General features: G+C 30.1%; 4 protein-coding genes across 9 annotated transcripts in view; 3 read left to right on the forward strand and 1 right to left on the reverse strand.

The window, feature by feature from the left end:
• The first annotated feature begins 277 nt into the window (after positions 1–277).
• On the forward strand, positions 278–4377 carry LOC103572767 (ribose-phosphate pyrophosphokinase 1). Of its 3 annotated transcripts, XM_014443323.2 has the most exons (7): positions 278–357; positions 645–855; positions 1514–1697; positions 1895–1951; positions 3396–3619; positions 3686–4019; positions 4172–4377. In XM_014443323.2, exons 2-7 carry the CDS (start codon positions 647–649, stop codon positions 4262–4264), a joined length of 1101 nt encoding a protein of 366 aa, XP_014298809.1. In that variant the 5' UTR covers positions 278–357; positions 645–646; the 3' UTR covers positions 4265–4377. The 3 variants fall into 3 exon arrangements, with proteins under 3 accessions (XP_014298809.1, XP_014298810.1, XP_014298811.1); XM_014443324.2 differs by lacking the exons at positions 278–357; positions 1895–1951 and having other exon boundaries at positions 1514–1712; XM_014443325.2 differs by lacking the exons at positions 278–357; positions 1895–1951.
• A 621-nt stretch (positions 4378–4998) lies between these two features.
• The window catches only part of LOC103572764 (metallophosphoesterase domain-containing protein 1), a 28542-nt gene continuing 19288 nt past the window's right edge, over positions 4999–14252 (reverse strand). Inside the window, exons 1-6 of one of the 4 annotated variants that reach the window (XM_008551531.2) lie at positions 6920–7078; positions 6665–6835; positions 6321–6465; positions 5979–6255; positions 5689–5915; positions 4999–5618 (exon numbers count right to left, since the gene is read on the reverse strand). In XM_008551531.2, coding sequence (XP_008549753.1) covers positions 5485–5618; positions 5689–5915; positions 5979–6255; positions 6321–6465; positions 6665–6787 — 906 coding nt within the window. In that variant the 5' untranslated portion in view covers positions 6788–6835; positions 6920–7078 and the 3' untranslated portion in view covers positions 4999–5484. Of the gene's footprint in view, positions 5619–5688; positions 5916–5978; positions 6256–6320; positions 6466–6664; positions 6836–6903; positions 7079–14252 lie in introns of those variants that run through there. The other 3 variants (XM_008551533.2, XM_008551532.3, XM_053739916.1) reach the window with 3 other exon arrangements.
• LOC103572763 (probable medium-chain specific acyl-CoA dehydrogenase, mitochondrial) lies at positions 7312–9638 on the forward strand. The gene is made up of 8 exons (XM_008551529.3): positions 7312–7476; positions 7553–7652; positions 7714–7792; positions 7968–8135; positions 8195–8295; positions 8355–8435; positions 8508–8747; positions 8813–9638. Exons 2-8 carry the CDS (start codon positions 7641–7643, stop codon positions 9380–9382), a joined length of 1251 nt encoding a protein of 416 aa, XP_008549751.1. The 5' UTR covers positions 7312–7476; positions 7553–7640; the 3' UTR covers positions 9383–9638.
• LOC103572762 (nuclear hormone receptor FTZ-F1) overlaps positions 9893–14252 on the forward strand; it is a 40535-nt gene continuing 36175 nt past the window's right edge. Inside the window, exons 1-2 of the mRNA XM_014443322.2 lie at positions 9893–11136; positions 11246–12033. Coding sequence (XP_014298808.1) covers positions 11775–12033 — 259 coding nt within the window. The 5' untranslated portion in view covers positions 9893–11136; positions 11246–11774. The remainder of the gene's footprint in view (positions 11137–11245; positions 12034–14252) is intronic.

Here is a 14252-nt window from a genome sequence, read left to right on the forward strand (position 1 = left end):
TTCGCGCTCAAATATTTTACATTTAAATTTTAAATTTCGGCGCCATTAATTCCGTTGATAACACTGAAAGCTCTAGTATGTTTTTTTTTTCTTTCCGTACTGCTTTTTTATATTTAATTACTCTAATTTTAATAATTAATTCCTTAATTACAAAACCTTGATCAAAATTTTTAATTTTCCCGCGTATTTTTAAAAATATAAAAATCTGCTGTAAGGAAAATGATAAAAATAAACACAATAAAAAGTGTAATAAAATTTAGCAGATGTACTCTCTAATTACTGAGTAAATAAAAGTAACCTCAAAATAATTAAATTGTAGCAAAAAGTATATTGTGATTTAAAAAAATTAAAAAATAGGTAAGATAAAATAAATTAGAAAAAAAAAATATATGTATTTATTTAAAGTATATTTATCAGTGTGTAGACATAAGTATAGATATTGATAACAAGTATATGTACATATACATATATACATATATGTGTGTATATATGTATAAGTATATGGCGGAGTAACTACAAAGACCAATGAGCGGTCCGAATGAAGAAACGTCATATCCGATAGTAGGATAAACCGGCTGTGATTGGTAGTTTGTTACAAAAATAATATTGGCAATGTTGTACATTGTCGTTTTGTTGGGTTCCAGTGATGCCTGTATCTCAACCAGTGCGTGCTAAGAGTTTGTTACGCGCAAACTTGGAGCGATCACGTTGTGGAGTAGTTTTGCAGAGCAGAATGCCGAACATAAAAGTTTTCAGTGGATCCTCCCATCCGGACTTGGCCCAGCGGATCGTTGACAGGCTCGGAATCGACATCGGAAAAGTTGTCACCAAGAAATTCAGCAACCTCGAGACATGGTGAGCTCTTATTTATTTATTTTTATTTCACCGAACCGACCATTTAAATTTTTTTACTTTTTAACCACTATGCCGTTATGCCGCGTGTATCCAAGCCCACGTTGCGTCGTCATTTTCATTATATTAAACTTTAACAATTAACAATTACCACGTGTTTATTCATTATTTACTACTTACTCTAAATTATCGATTTATCAGATACATTGCTCCCGGTAATACTCGCAAATAATGTTTATCTCATTGTTACCATTCATGTTTTTTTTTCTTTCTTTTAATTAAATCAAAAACTATCATCACTTAGCAATAATTATAATTAATAGAGATGGTAATTTGATCTATCAGTTGTCGTCATATTTATTACGTCGTATTAAATCTATTTTATACAGATTAGTTTATTGTATAATACATATTTTTCGTCTATTATTATTATCGATAATTAATTTTATTTCGTCCGCACGAAATTATTTAATCGATAGAAAGTTGACCTTGACGTTTAAAAAAATATATCAATTTTTTTTTTTTATTATTAATCGTATCAGTAAAATGATGGCCTTGAATTAAAATAAATCACTTGATCCCGATTTAAAATTTTAGTAATTATAGTTATTAAATTTATTTTTAATGATTTATTGAATAATTAAAAATAAATGATTTTTAGTGTGGAAATTGGAGAATCAGTACGAGGAGAAGATGTTTACATTGTACAGAGTGGAAGCGGGGAAGTAAACGACAATCTAATGGAGCTACTGATAATGATAAATGCTTGTAAAATAGCGTCGGCATCAAGAGTCACTGCTGTGATTCCTTGTTTTCCATATGCCCGACAAGACAAGAAGGACAAGGTAGGGAATCACAAGGTGCATCTGATTAAATTATTATAAATATTTAATTAGCTCACTAAGGCTAAGATAAATTTATTGTAAATAATTTTTTTGTAGGTGAAGGTTTTATTTTATTTAAAAATTACCTATTTATCTATATCTATCAGCTATTAAGTATACACATGTCTTGTTTGTTTTCTTTTATATTGAATTCGCAGGGAGGTGATGGTTCTGACAAGAAAGTTGTCATCAAGACAACCGAGTGGAAATTCAGGGTAATTCGTTGCTGTAAATTATATTTTATTTAATTAAATAATAAATTTCATTATTTAATTAATTAATTTTTTAATCAGCTTACGCTGGGATTATTCTGGGAAAATTACAACAAAGTAATTTTGAAATAGATAACAAATTTACGCTTGATAAATTGGGTTCAAAAAAACAATAAATGATAATAAATTATTGCATGGACCCCCTGGATTTACATGATTTTTATCAACAATAATAGTGATAACCCAGGGGTTATCACTATTGCTAAATTGCAACGTCACAATTAAGCAATTTATTACAATGATAATAATAATAACATATATTTTTATCCTGTTAAAAGTATCGCTATTTATTTTCATTAACTTGAATTATTTTATTATTTATTATCTTCTGTTATTTATAAAATAATGTTAAATATTATTCTGAACTAGTTGGGTAATTTTCAGGATTTTCTGCCCGACCTGACGACAGTGAGTATGCCGAGAAAAAATAAAACGCCCGTTTATTTACAATAACTTTTTATTTTATTTATCAGCCGTTTAAAAATTTAAATAAAAAAAAAACGAGAGTTAGTTTTCGAGTGGAATTTATTTTTAAAATTATTTGTAGGACTAACAATTAATTCACCATTATTATTAATATTATTATTTATTGGCTGCAGGTTTCCCTATCCGACTTAATATTTAAACCGTCAAATTATTTAATTAAATTCGAGGGCAAAATATTAATATGATAGCGTTTTAAATTATAACAGTTTAAAAGTTTTTTACACTTTTTATTTTAATTGTCTATTTATTTTTTTATCACTTATCCTGGGGCTACTTATTCTCTTGGGTACTAACCCGCTTTATTATCACTACTATTATTTTACTAATTGCATGTAATTATTACTCTTAACTATTTTTTATTCAGCCGCTAATTTACTAACTTACTTTTTTTTTTCGCAGATTTACTTTATTATTATTATTATAATTAATAATAAAAATAATAAAAAATGTACAGTTAAAATTTTTAACGTAAAAATTATTTGAGCAATTAATTTTTTGCGAGTAAAAAAATAATTAAATATTAATTGTATATTTTTAAAAATAAATTAACTTTAGATTAATTTTAAAAATGCTTTTACTTACAGTTTAAATTGCCGAGTCTAACTGGGGTGCATTTGCAACACGTCTTCTCTTCTTACTTTCTTTTAGTAATTAAATATAAAAAAAAAGAAAATTTGAAATTCAAAATTACAAGTTTGCCTTGAAAAAACAAAAAAAAAAATGGCAATTGTATTTATATTTTGTCCTCGAGGCATGGACTTGACAATAAAAATTAATACAAATTTTAAAATTACAGGATACCAGTTGCAAATGGACTTAATTATTTATTTATTAATTAGGCGGGAGCTTATTATTAACTTAAGTTGTTATTTAATTAAATAATCATTTAATATTATTTCAGAGTCGCGCGCCGATATCTGCGAAATTGGTGGCAAACATGCTGTCAGTCGCGGGTGCGGACCACATAATCACCATGGACTTGCATGCCAGTCAGATCCAAGGATTCTTTGATATTCCTGTTGACAATCTATTCGCAGAACCCGCGGTACTTAAATGGATTAAGGAAAATATTAACGAGTGGCGGAACAGTATTATTGTATCGCCCGACGCCGGTGGAGCCAAGAGGTAATTAAATTTAAAAAATAATGATGTAAAAAGGTGGCAATTTATAATTTTATAATTTTATAACAGAGTGACATCAATAGCCGATCGATTGAATGTCGAGTTCGCTCTGATCCACAAGGAACGCAAGAAGGCCAATGAGGTAGCCAGCATGGTCTTGGTCGGAGATGTTAAAGATCGCGTTGCTATTCTCGTTGATGATATGGCAGACACTTGCGGTACTATTTGCCATGCCGCGGAAAAATTACTCGAAGCTGGAGCGACTAAAGTTTACGCTATTTTGACCCATGGTATCTTCAGCGGTCCCGCTATCAGTAGGATTAATAACGCTTGCTTTGAGGCCGTTGTTGTCACTAATACTATTCCTCAAGATGAACATATGAAAGATTGTCCTAAAATTCAGGTAATTTTTTTTTTTTACTGAGTTTTTATTTTTTAAATTTATAGGTCATAAAACTAATGAATCTTTAAAAGCAATGACTTAAATTTTAGAAATTTGATTAATAATTACAATTATTTTTATTTATAATTAATTAGTAAATTAATTAATTACAGTGTATTGACGTATCAATGATGTTTGCCGAGGCTGTAAGAAGAACTCACAATGGCGAATCCGTATCGTACCTTTTCTCGAATGTACCCTATTAAAAAACTAAATTATAGGATTGATATTGATATATATATATATATATATATATATATTTTTTTTACAATTCATTTTTTTATATCAATTATTATTTCTGACTGGATTTAAATCAGACGTCTAAATACAAATGGCAATTTTTTTTTTTCAAATTTATATTAAAAAAAAAAAAATACAATTTACTGTGTAAATTACTGAGATCTTACATAAAATCCATTGTGATAAATTAACTACATCCAGTAATCAATAGCTTAAGATTATCTTCTCCCATCAATAAAAAAATATTTTTCACTCACTGCATTTTTTGTTAAACGGTCTGGCATCGTAAGTTGAATCATAATCATTATCACACTTTTATATACAATCAAACGGGTTTATTATTTTAATTTGCATAATAATATTAATTATTAAATAAATAATTAAAAAAACGTTTAAATAAAAAAGATCAAAATTCATTTATTTTTTTTTTACTGTTTAATTAACTGAGTTAATTGATCATTACTATTTTTTGAAATTATTTTACTGTTTAAAAGGTATAAAGTACAAAGATAGGCAATATGAGTCTGAATATAAACAGTGGCATTATTTCGTATCCGCTTAATACATTTTTTTTAAAGCCCCAGTTTTTTTTTTTTTTTTTTTTTTTTTCAAATTAAGTAATTGATAAATATAACGAAACAACATAATTATCTTGTTGTACATTATGAAATACAATTGTTTTATTATAAATCGCAGTTATTTAATTATCCTTCCTTTCGAATTTATAAAATTTATTTATTGACTATTTTGAATAATTAATTAATAAATAAATAAATAAAATTATGGTTGTGCAAGCGATGCTTTAAAAAAATCACAGATTAAGCTCAAGCTTTAATTAATTATTACAATTAAAATGATATTTAACTTTTTATCACTCCAAAAACTAATTATAGTCTTAGTTCTTGGCACTTTTAAAAAATACACTCCATTAATTTTGGTCATTTTTATTTAATCAGTAAAAATTGCCGTAGAAAAAAATCTTGAATGAGTGGGGGAGTACTTTTGACTCATAAATTTTTTTATGTTATCTCTTTACATGATTTTAATGAAGAACAAAAAAAACTATTCTAGCTTTCCTTGTTTCGGCTTTTCCCAGCAATTTTTACTGACTGATTTAAATAAAATAAATTGAATACTCTAGACTATTTGATTGTAACAAATACCCTGTAAATTTAATCAATTATAATTAATCGGACGTTTTTTCTACACCTGGTGGTAATGTTATATCAAAAACAATTGGAGGATTGCTTGGTAAATAATTGAGATCACATGTCGATGCATTTATATAAATTATTTTTCCGTCTGATGATATTCCGTATCCTAATGAACTCAAAATAATTAAATTAAGATGATTAATCATTATTATTAAAACTATAAAGAACAAGTGTACCTTCGTGTATGTGTCCGAAGACATGATACTTTGGTTTTATTCTTTTCTGTACACTTGTCAGCAACTCGACACATCCAGCTCTGACTCCACTGCAGCACAAGTCTCCGTGACCAATTGGCGGGGTGTGTGTGATCAAAATATCTGTGTCCGAGGGTATCAAGTCCCATTTTGATAGACAGGGACCACCTCTCGGGACATTGAATGCCCACTTACAGAACTCCGGTTGCCTGGACATCAAAATAAATTAAATTTATCAATAAAATTTATTTTATTACTGCAATTAAATTTACCAAGGGGTTCCGTAGATTTTGATCCCGTATAAAGTTACTTCCGAGTCTTCTAAATAAGTACAATTAGTGAGATAATTTTTAATATTTTTAGTCTGGATAGCTTCAGCTAACGTGTCTTTAGACATTCCTAGAGTTGGGATGCCGTCCAGAATACTTGTCCCGGTGTGTTTGTGACGGTCTCCAACATTTTTAGGAGTGAATGGATGAGTAAATGTTGAATCGAAACTCAACTCATGATTACCCGCTATAACTATTTTGTGTTTATGAGGTAAATTGCCTGAAATAAAAATCACGCTTAATTATTCATTTATTTTGTTTTAAATTTTTAAATAGAAAAGTTACCAATCCATGTATTGAAGTCAATAACTTCTTGCAAGCTTCCGCATTTTGTAAAATCACCAGCATGAATAAATATGTCACCCCGTGGTATGTCAAATTTAATGAATGGTGTCAATGAATGGGTGTCACTCATACAGACGACTCTTAACTTGAAAAAAATAGTTTTATAATTAAATATTAAAAGTATGAGAGAAAATAAAATTGAAGTTTCAAATTTATCACGAGATTTATGAGTGAAAACTGTATTTTAGCACCAAGTTCTCCAACTGTTACTATCAAGACCCAGATCCAGGAGAGTCAGGAAATGGACCCTGTGTTTAAATTTATAAATAATTATATGTAATTACTTTGTTAGTTGGAGCATCAGCTGCAGGTGGTTTTGCATTTATTTTAATAACTTTCTGATGCTGTGATAACTCTGACCAAGCTTCTGTTGGATTGTTCGTCAACGGATGCACGTCAATATCCATTTTTAATTATCAATAATTAATTTATTTATTTAATTATTATAATTTTGGCTGAAATAAATAATTCAAGATGTTATTTGCTGTCAATCTATTTTTAGAGCTAAATGTCAAAATATAACCTCTGACCCAACTCACTTAGGACTTAATTTATAATTTATTATTATTTATAATTGGAATTTTAGTTTTTTTAAATAAATTAAATTACCGCAGTACAAATTCTTCATTAAAAAAATTTAAAAAATTTGAATACAAAGTCATGATAAATTTTGAAAACCGGTTAATTAAATTCTTTCACACTTTGTTTTAAATTTATCGATTGTTGCAACAATCGATTCATTTATTTCATCATCCTTATCAATATATATATGTCATATATACTAACATTATTATATATTTTTATATATAATATCAAAATTTTTAAATTTGAATTTAAATTTAAAAAAAAATTTTTTTGAATTTTTTAAAAAATAAATTTATTTCAAATCGAATTTTAAACTTCGAGATATCGAATTATGGAGTCGATTTCTGTCAAAAAAAAAATAGACGTCAAATAAAAAGTTAAAAACAATTGTATCTTTATTGTTATTATTATTATTATCATCATGTGGACTTTGATCAGTTATAAATATTAATAGTAAATTTTATTTAATAAAATATCAACTTAGCAATTAATGAGCACACCAATAATCTGAGTAATTAATTCTGTAGATTCTGAATAATATTTATATAAAATTTGTGTGAAAATAAAAATATTTTTTTTGCTCGCAGTTACATCCAGGACAACAATCAACAAAAATATAACAAGTACATATAGGTGTTACATAAACATTTTTCTTTATCATCAGAAGACACCAAGATGTTGACAAAAGTAGGTCGTGCATATGGTACCTAATAATTACATTTAAATTAATTAAAATTAATTATTTAAGGTATTTAACAATATTACGAAAAAGGCATTAGCCAGAAATTTTTCAGTGTCATCAAGATTGTCGAGTGGATACTCATTTGGTAAGTCAATTAATTAAGTTATTTCAGTACATAATTAAAAGTATTTCTCAATTAATTAAATTAACTCATTTATTTATTTACTAATTAATTACATGGACATAGTGGACTTGGTAGTGAGTATTGATATTTTTTTTATAGAAAGTTAATTATTTCTAACTGATAATAATAATTGCAGAGTTATCAGAGACGTCGCAAGAAATAAAAGATACTGCTGAGAAATTTGCGAGAGAGGAAATAATTCCAGTGGCTGCTCAGTATGATAGATCTGGGGAATATCCCTGGCCGATCATCAAGAAAGCATGGGAAACTGGATTAATAAATACTCATATCCCTAAGGATATTGGTAATTTAATTAAACTATAACTATTAATTAATTAATAAATGACTGATTAAATGCAACAGGTGGGTTGGAGCTGGGTGCCTTTGATGGGTGTTTGATTGCTGAGTCACTTTCTTATGGATGCTCTGGTATAATGACAGCTATTGAAACTTCTGGTCTTGCTGTAAGAATTAATTAATCAACGTACTTAATATTGATTATTAATTAACATTTAATTAACAGCAATGGCCAGTTATTCTTGGGGGTTCAAAAGAACAACAGAAAAAATATCTTGGAAGACTACTTGAAGAACCTATTGTTGCTGTAATATATAAAATATATTTATTTATTTAATTATTAGGTAATTTATTAATTACTTAATGAATTAATTAATAGGCTTATGGAGTGACTGAACCTGGTGCTGGTTCGGATGTCGCTGGTATTAAAACAAAAGCTGTAAAAAAAGGAAACGAGTGGATACTAAATGGTACTAAAATGTGGATAACAAATGGTGGTGTTGCCAGCTGGTACTTTGTGTTAGCGAGAACTAACCCGGATCCAAAAGCACCTGCTGGTAAAGCGTTCACTGGTTTTGTCGTTGAACGTGATTGGCAGGGAGTGTCACCAGGACGTAAAGTAATTATTCAAACTTGGGTTTTATATAATATTTTTATTTATACGAATTATTTAAAATGAATCAGGAACAAAACATGGGACAAAGAGCTTCAAATACATCAATGGTGAGCTTTGAAGATGTCCGCGTACCTGCAGAAAATGTTTTGACTGGAGAGGGAGCGGGTTTCAAGATCGCTATGGAAACGTTCGATGCTACGCGTCCTATGGTAGCTTGTGGAGCAGTTGGGTTGGCCCAGCGTGCTCTAGATGAAGCTTTGAAATACTCATTAGAACGTCACACATTTGGGAAACCTATTTTCGAGCACCAGGCAGTCGCGTTCATGCTCGCAGATATGGAAATCGCGGTCGAAACTGCGCGTCTCGCCTGGATGAAAGCTGCCTGGGCCGCTGATAAAAAACTACCGAATGCCACCAAACTCGCGAGTATTGCCAAGTGCTACGCCGCGGACATCGCAAACCGCGTGGCCTCTGACGCTGTCCAGGTATTCGGTGGCGCTGGTTTCAACAGCGAGTACCCCGTCGAGAAGCTGATGAGAGATGCTAAGATTTACCAGATCTACGAAGGAACTTCTCAGATTCAAAGACTTATTATTTCACGACACATGTTCAAGGAAGCAAAGTCCAAATTTATGTAATTCACTTTATTACTATTATTATTTTTTTTAATTAACTTGTAATAATATTTAATATTGATCTTATTGATTTATAAAAATTAATTGGGTCACAAATATTATTTATTTTACAAATTAATTGGTTCTGGATTTTTTTTTTATTATTTTTATTTTCAAAACAAATATTTAATTTTTATTTTTATTTCAATAATAAGTTGATTTTTTTTAATTACATAACTTTATAATTTGTTTGATAAAAAAATAATTATGTAACTATTAGTTGTGCTTTTTTTGTTTAAATAAAAAATCTGTATAAATAAATTCATTGTAATTAACAATTATATTTATAATAATAATAATAATAATAGTAATTATTATTATTTTTTATTTTTATTTTGGTGTTCGGTAATTTTTGGAGTTTGAATTTTCCCGCCTGTGAGAAGGTGGCGCTGGAGAACCAGCGGGAGTACGACTCAAGTCAAGCGCGGGAGTTAATTAATATTATTATTGTTGTTATGATTATGATTATTAATATTATTGTTGTGTGATATTATGTCGGGTGAAGTGGTTATAATATAAAGCCACCGGTATATTTGGTTAAGTCACGCGTGAATAAATTATGCAATGTGAATAATAAAGTAAAAGTGTAGTCCAAGACTCGGACAATTTGCAAAGGTGGTTTAGTGACACCTGACCTACATATTGTTTACAATACGCGTTTACAAACCGCGACGACGACGTAACATTAATTACATTACGTCTACGAAAGTGTAATTAAAAAAATCTAAATAATAAATTTAAATAATTATTGGGACTTTTAATAACAATTAAACTCCACCGACGTCTTCCATCGGCTTCCATTATCATAAATAATTAATATATCACCTAGATTTCATGTAATGACATTAAGTAACATTACATAAAGTACAATATACTTATTACATGACATACTTTGGTCATTTTCACTTTCATTCACTCTCTGACGTCTTATAAACTTTTGGCGGGAAAATAAATTCTGAGATGGAAATTTAAATAACCGAAATTTATGACATGGTGAATAAAAAAATTAAAAATAAAAAAGAAAATAATTAAAATTTTTTAGGAAAAATATAAAAAAAAAATTGTAGAGGGCGAGGCAAGACGTCGGGCTAGAGAGTGAAATTAAAAAAAGGCGGGTAAAAAATAATAATTTAAAAAAAAGAAATAAAAAAACGTAACGATGACACAGTCGAAACTCGCGTCTGCGCCTGAGTTGAACTATTAGTCCGTTGGTATCACCCAGCGTGTGTGCACATCCCTGGGGTCCATTTGCTGCTGTCAGTGAGTACAATAGATCCTCACGATCCCAGGGATCATAATAATAATTATCGTAACCACGGTCTATTCACTACCTGGAGCCGGGTCTCCATCTTCTCGGTAAAAAAACCCGTAGCTAAAAACTTTAACCTTCAGCAGTAAAAAAAACGTGGATTTAAAATATTATTACTCGTACTCGTGTGTGCACTCGATACTACATATGAATAATAATGATAATATATAGTAGTTGTGCGGACATATGTGTGTTGTTTGTGTCGATGTCGGTGTCGGTGTAAATGTGTAACGTGTGTATAAGACGATGAGAGACGAGACACTCGCTTGACTAAGGGAGTGCCGTGGAGTTTTATGTGATTCGTTCTCTCTTTAAATTTCCCTCTCTCTTTATCGGCACCCGTTTTTCTCTGTCCACCTCGTCTGGTATCGTCTGCTGGTGCTGCTCCTGCTATTGTATACTAAAGAGTGTAAGTGAAGTGGCCTACAGACCTACATTTGTCTAACGCACCATTTTTTTTACTTGCCCAAGACGCGGCCCCACCGGGCATTATTTTTTTTATTATTATTTTTTTACAGTGGGTCCAGACATCCTGGTCCAGTAAATGTGCGACAGACAGCCATGAATTGTTACCTCGACAATTGCATTAATTATTCTTGTTATAATTACAATAATAATTATCATTACCATTATTATTATTTAAATAATTACTGCTGCTCCGATAATTCCCAGTAAGGATAATAATAATAATAATAATAATAATCATAATATTTAAATAAATGACGTGCCGGCGCGGACTGAGTTGTGATGGCTGGTTATTTATTTTTTATTTACAAAAAAAAAGCTGGACATTGAGGCGACACTAGGATCACGGAGCCGGCAAGTGAGAACCACAAATATATTTAAATAAATTAAAGGTACTGTTGTTTTTATCTGGACATTGGGAATGGAAAATCCTGGGAGATAGAGCGGAAAAAAAAAGCTGGTGGATAGGAGCAGCAAACATTTGAGGTTGATAAAATATTTGGTGAGCATTAACGACAGCATTTGAGACAAAGAGGACAAAGAAGATAAAGAAGAGTGAGAATAAGATTGGTGTTTTCCGGAATGCGTGAAGAACGAATGGCATCGACTTCGACGGGTGACAACGTCATGGCAAACACGCCGACGCCCGAGTCAACTTCTAGCCAAATAAATATTATTATTAGCAACACCAGCGATAATAATATTATTATTAATAGTAATAATAACAATAATAACAATAGTAGCTGTAGTAACGATAGTAACGAAGTAAATGAAGGTGACGTGGTACTGACGTCCACGAGTAATCATCCGAGTGCGAGACTTGCACTTGATCACGACTCAGGTATGCATTGCAGAGTTTACTTTTTATAATAAACTGTATAGTACTCGTATTTATAGCTGCTAATTTAATACTCGATATGAGATAGAGAGTGAGAGGAATTAAATCCACCGAGTTTTCTCTCACTCTCGCTTTTAGTAACAGTAGTTTGTTGTCGCGGTCCCGAGAACGGTCTTTGTTGTCTGTCGGTTGCCAAACCCCTTCTACTGGACTCCCCTCCATCGGAAATAAAACTCCATTCTGCTCCGTCTCAACCTCAACGCACAGAGACTCTGTCCCGGTCTTGCTCTTGGTCTGCTTCCCAATCCAACCAGCGAGGAAATAATATTTTATTAAATATTAAACATTGAACATCCAGATGCTTCAGACACCCAACGGTGTTTTTTTATTTTATTTTCATTCGCTTTATTTATTTGTTTATTTTTTCAAAATTTCAATAGGAATTTTTTACTCCAACTTTAATCTGACGATGGCCGAGCAGCCAATAAATGAATTCTTTGTTTTTAAAATTTTAATTGTAATTAACGGAACGCTCTCTTGAACATTTATTTGTTGGGGAAATAAATGCATAAAGAGAATGCCACAGTTTTATTTATTTTTTTTTTCTTTTTTAATTTATTGATGGAGTTGAAGTTGGAGTAACAGAGAGATTAAACTTGAGTTCAATTAAAAAAAATTAAAAGAATTTAAACCGATGAATGACTTTTTATTTGCGCTAGTTAAATTGATATAATAGTTTATTAAATATATGTATGCAGTATATAATACATATATATTTTTTCGAGTAGATATTGAAAGGGATAAAACTGCAATGAAATCTAGGTCAGACAGACTGTGAAATCGAGGATGATTATTTTCATTTTGCCAAGTTATACCCCTATATTCATATATATTTATATAAGTACGTGTATGTGTGAGTGCACAATGTAAGTGGGTGGAGATTTAAAAAAAAATATGAGGGTATTTATTTATATTTTTAAATGCAGTTTGTTCCGTTAAATTTTCTTCAGGAATATAAAAGCTTATCGCGTTGTGTAATTAACATTACCGATAATCCATTGAAAATGTATGATAATTTGAACTTGCTGCTGTTTTGCATTTATTGTTTTTAGCGCATGTAGAAGGAAATAATTGGGTTGTGCTGATAAAAAATAATTAAAACGCGGAATTTATTTTTTGCTAAAGTTTATGTCGGAGCGAGTATTGATATAATGCTTATGTTTTTTTTTTGACACTGCAAGGTAATTAATTAGCTGTTGCAGATACGTTTAATTGATATAACTTTATAATTATTAAATAGCCGAGGGAATAAAATGGGCGAGTTTGTTACAATGAAGGCTGCTTTATGTTAGAAAAAATATTCATTTTCTTTAATTTTTATGTGCTAGCGTAGTTTTTGAAGCCTTGTCTAAAGATTCCAGAGACAATACAGACTCAATACAGACTTGGTGTTCGATGTTAAAAAGAATACTCATTTTCTTTCATTTTTATGTGCTAGCGTAAATTTTGAAGCCTTGTCTAAAGCAATAAAGGCTCTTCGCCAGCCTGAAAGCTGCAGCGCGAGTCTCGTTTACTTTTTTTTACCCGCGAATTTTAAATATTTTTGTCGTTAGATTTTATTTATCAGTCGCACGACGGTGATCGCACACGTCTACACTGAGAGAAAAAAATATCATTGCTCAGAACAGATTTTCTTTACTTGACAATTTTTTTTTTCTTTTTAATAAATTATATATTTTGCGCAAGGAAAATTTAATGACTAATGATAATTCATAATGATTTTCACGGCTCTGATAAACCAACGAATGATTAAACTTTAACTTTAAAAAACTTTTAGTTACATCACGTCCATGAATTCTTGATAATTGTCGATAAATAATTTTTTTCAATCAATAAATATTTATCAGCAAAAGTATCATTTTCTTAGAGCGCATCTATTTAAATTAATTATTTTAGCGGACTTAAAAAAAAGTCTGCTGTGTGCAGTTAGGAACAAAAAGCTTTAACTTAAAGCTCTTGATTATGAATTATGAAATAAAAGACGACAACTGTAACATTATTATGTTCATAATTAAATCCAGTAGCTCAACCCTTTTTTATCCAACGAAATTAAATAGCGCGCGATTAATAATTTCCAATCCACGGGGATCGCGGTATTTATTATTATTATCATTTTTTCACAACTTAACATACATTTTCATTTAATACGCGTTACATAATTT

Source organism: Microplitis demolitor, chromosome 6 (assembly GCF_026212275.2).
Source record: "Microplitis demolitor isolate Queensland-Clemson2020A chromosome 6, iyMicDemo2.1a, whole genome shotgun sequence".
Classification (NCBI taxonomy): domain Eukaryota; kingdom Metazoa; phylum Arthropoda; class Insecta; order Hymenoptera; family Braconidae; genus Microplitis; species Microplitis demolitor.

Coding starts and splice junctions, on each gene's coding strand:
- LOC103572767 (XM_014443323.2), top strand. CDS start 647: ATGCCTGTATCTCAACCAGTGCGTGCTAAGAGTTTGTTACGCGCAAAC. Junction 1,698..1,894: donor GACAAGACAAGAAGGACAAG/GTAGGGAATCAC, acceptor TTGAATTCGCAG/GGAGGTGATGGTTCTGACAA. Junction 1,952..3,395: donor CAACCGAGTGGAAATTCAGG/GTAATTCGTTGC, acceptor ATATTATTTCAG/AGTCGCGCGCCGATATCTGC.
- LOC103572763 (XM_008551529.3), top strand. Junction 8,136..8,194: donor TCATATCCCTAAGGATATTG/GTAATTTAATTA, acceptor TAAATGCAACAG/GTGGGTTGGAGCTGGGTGCC. Junction 8,436..8,507: donor TTGAAGAACCTATTGTTGCT/GTAATATATAAA, acceptor ATTAATTAATAG/GCTTATGGAGTGACTGAACC.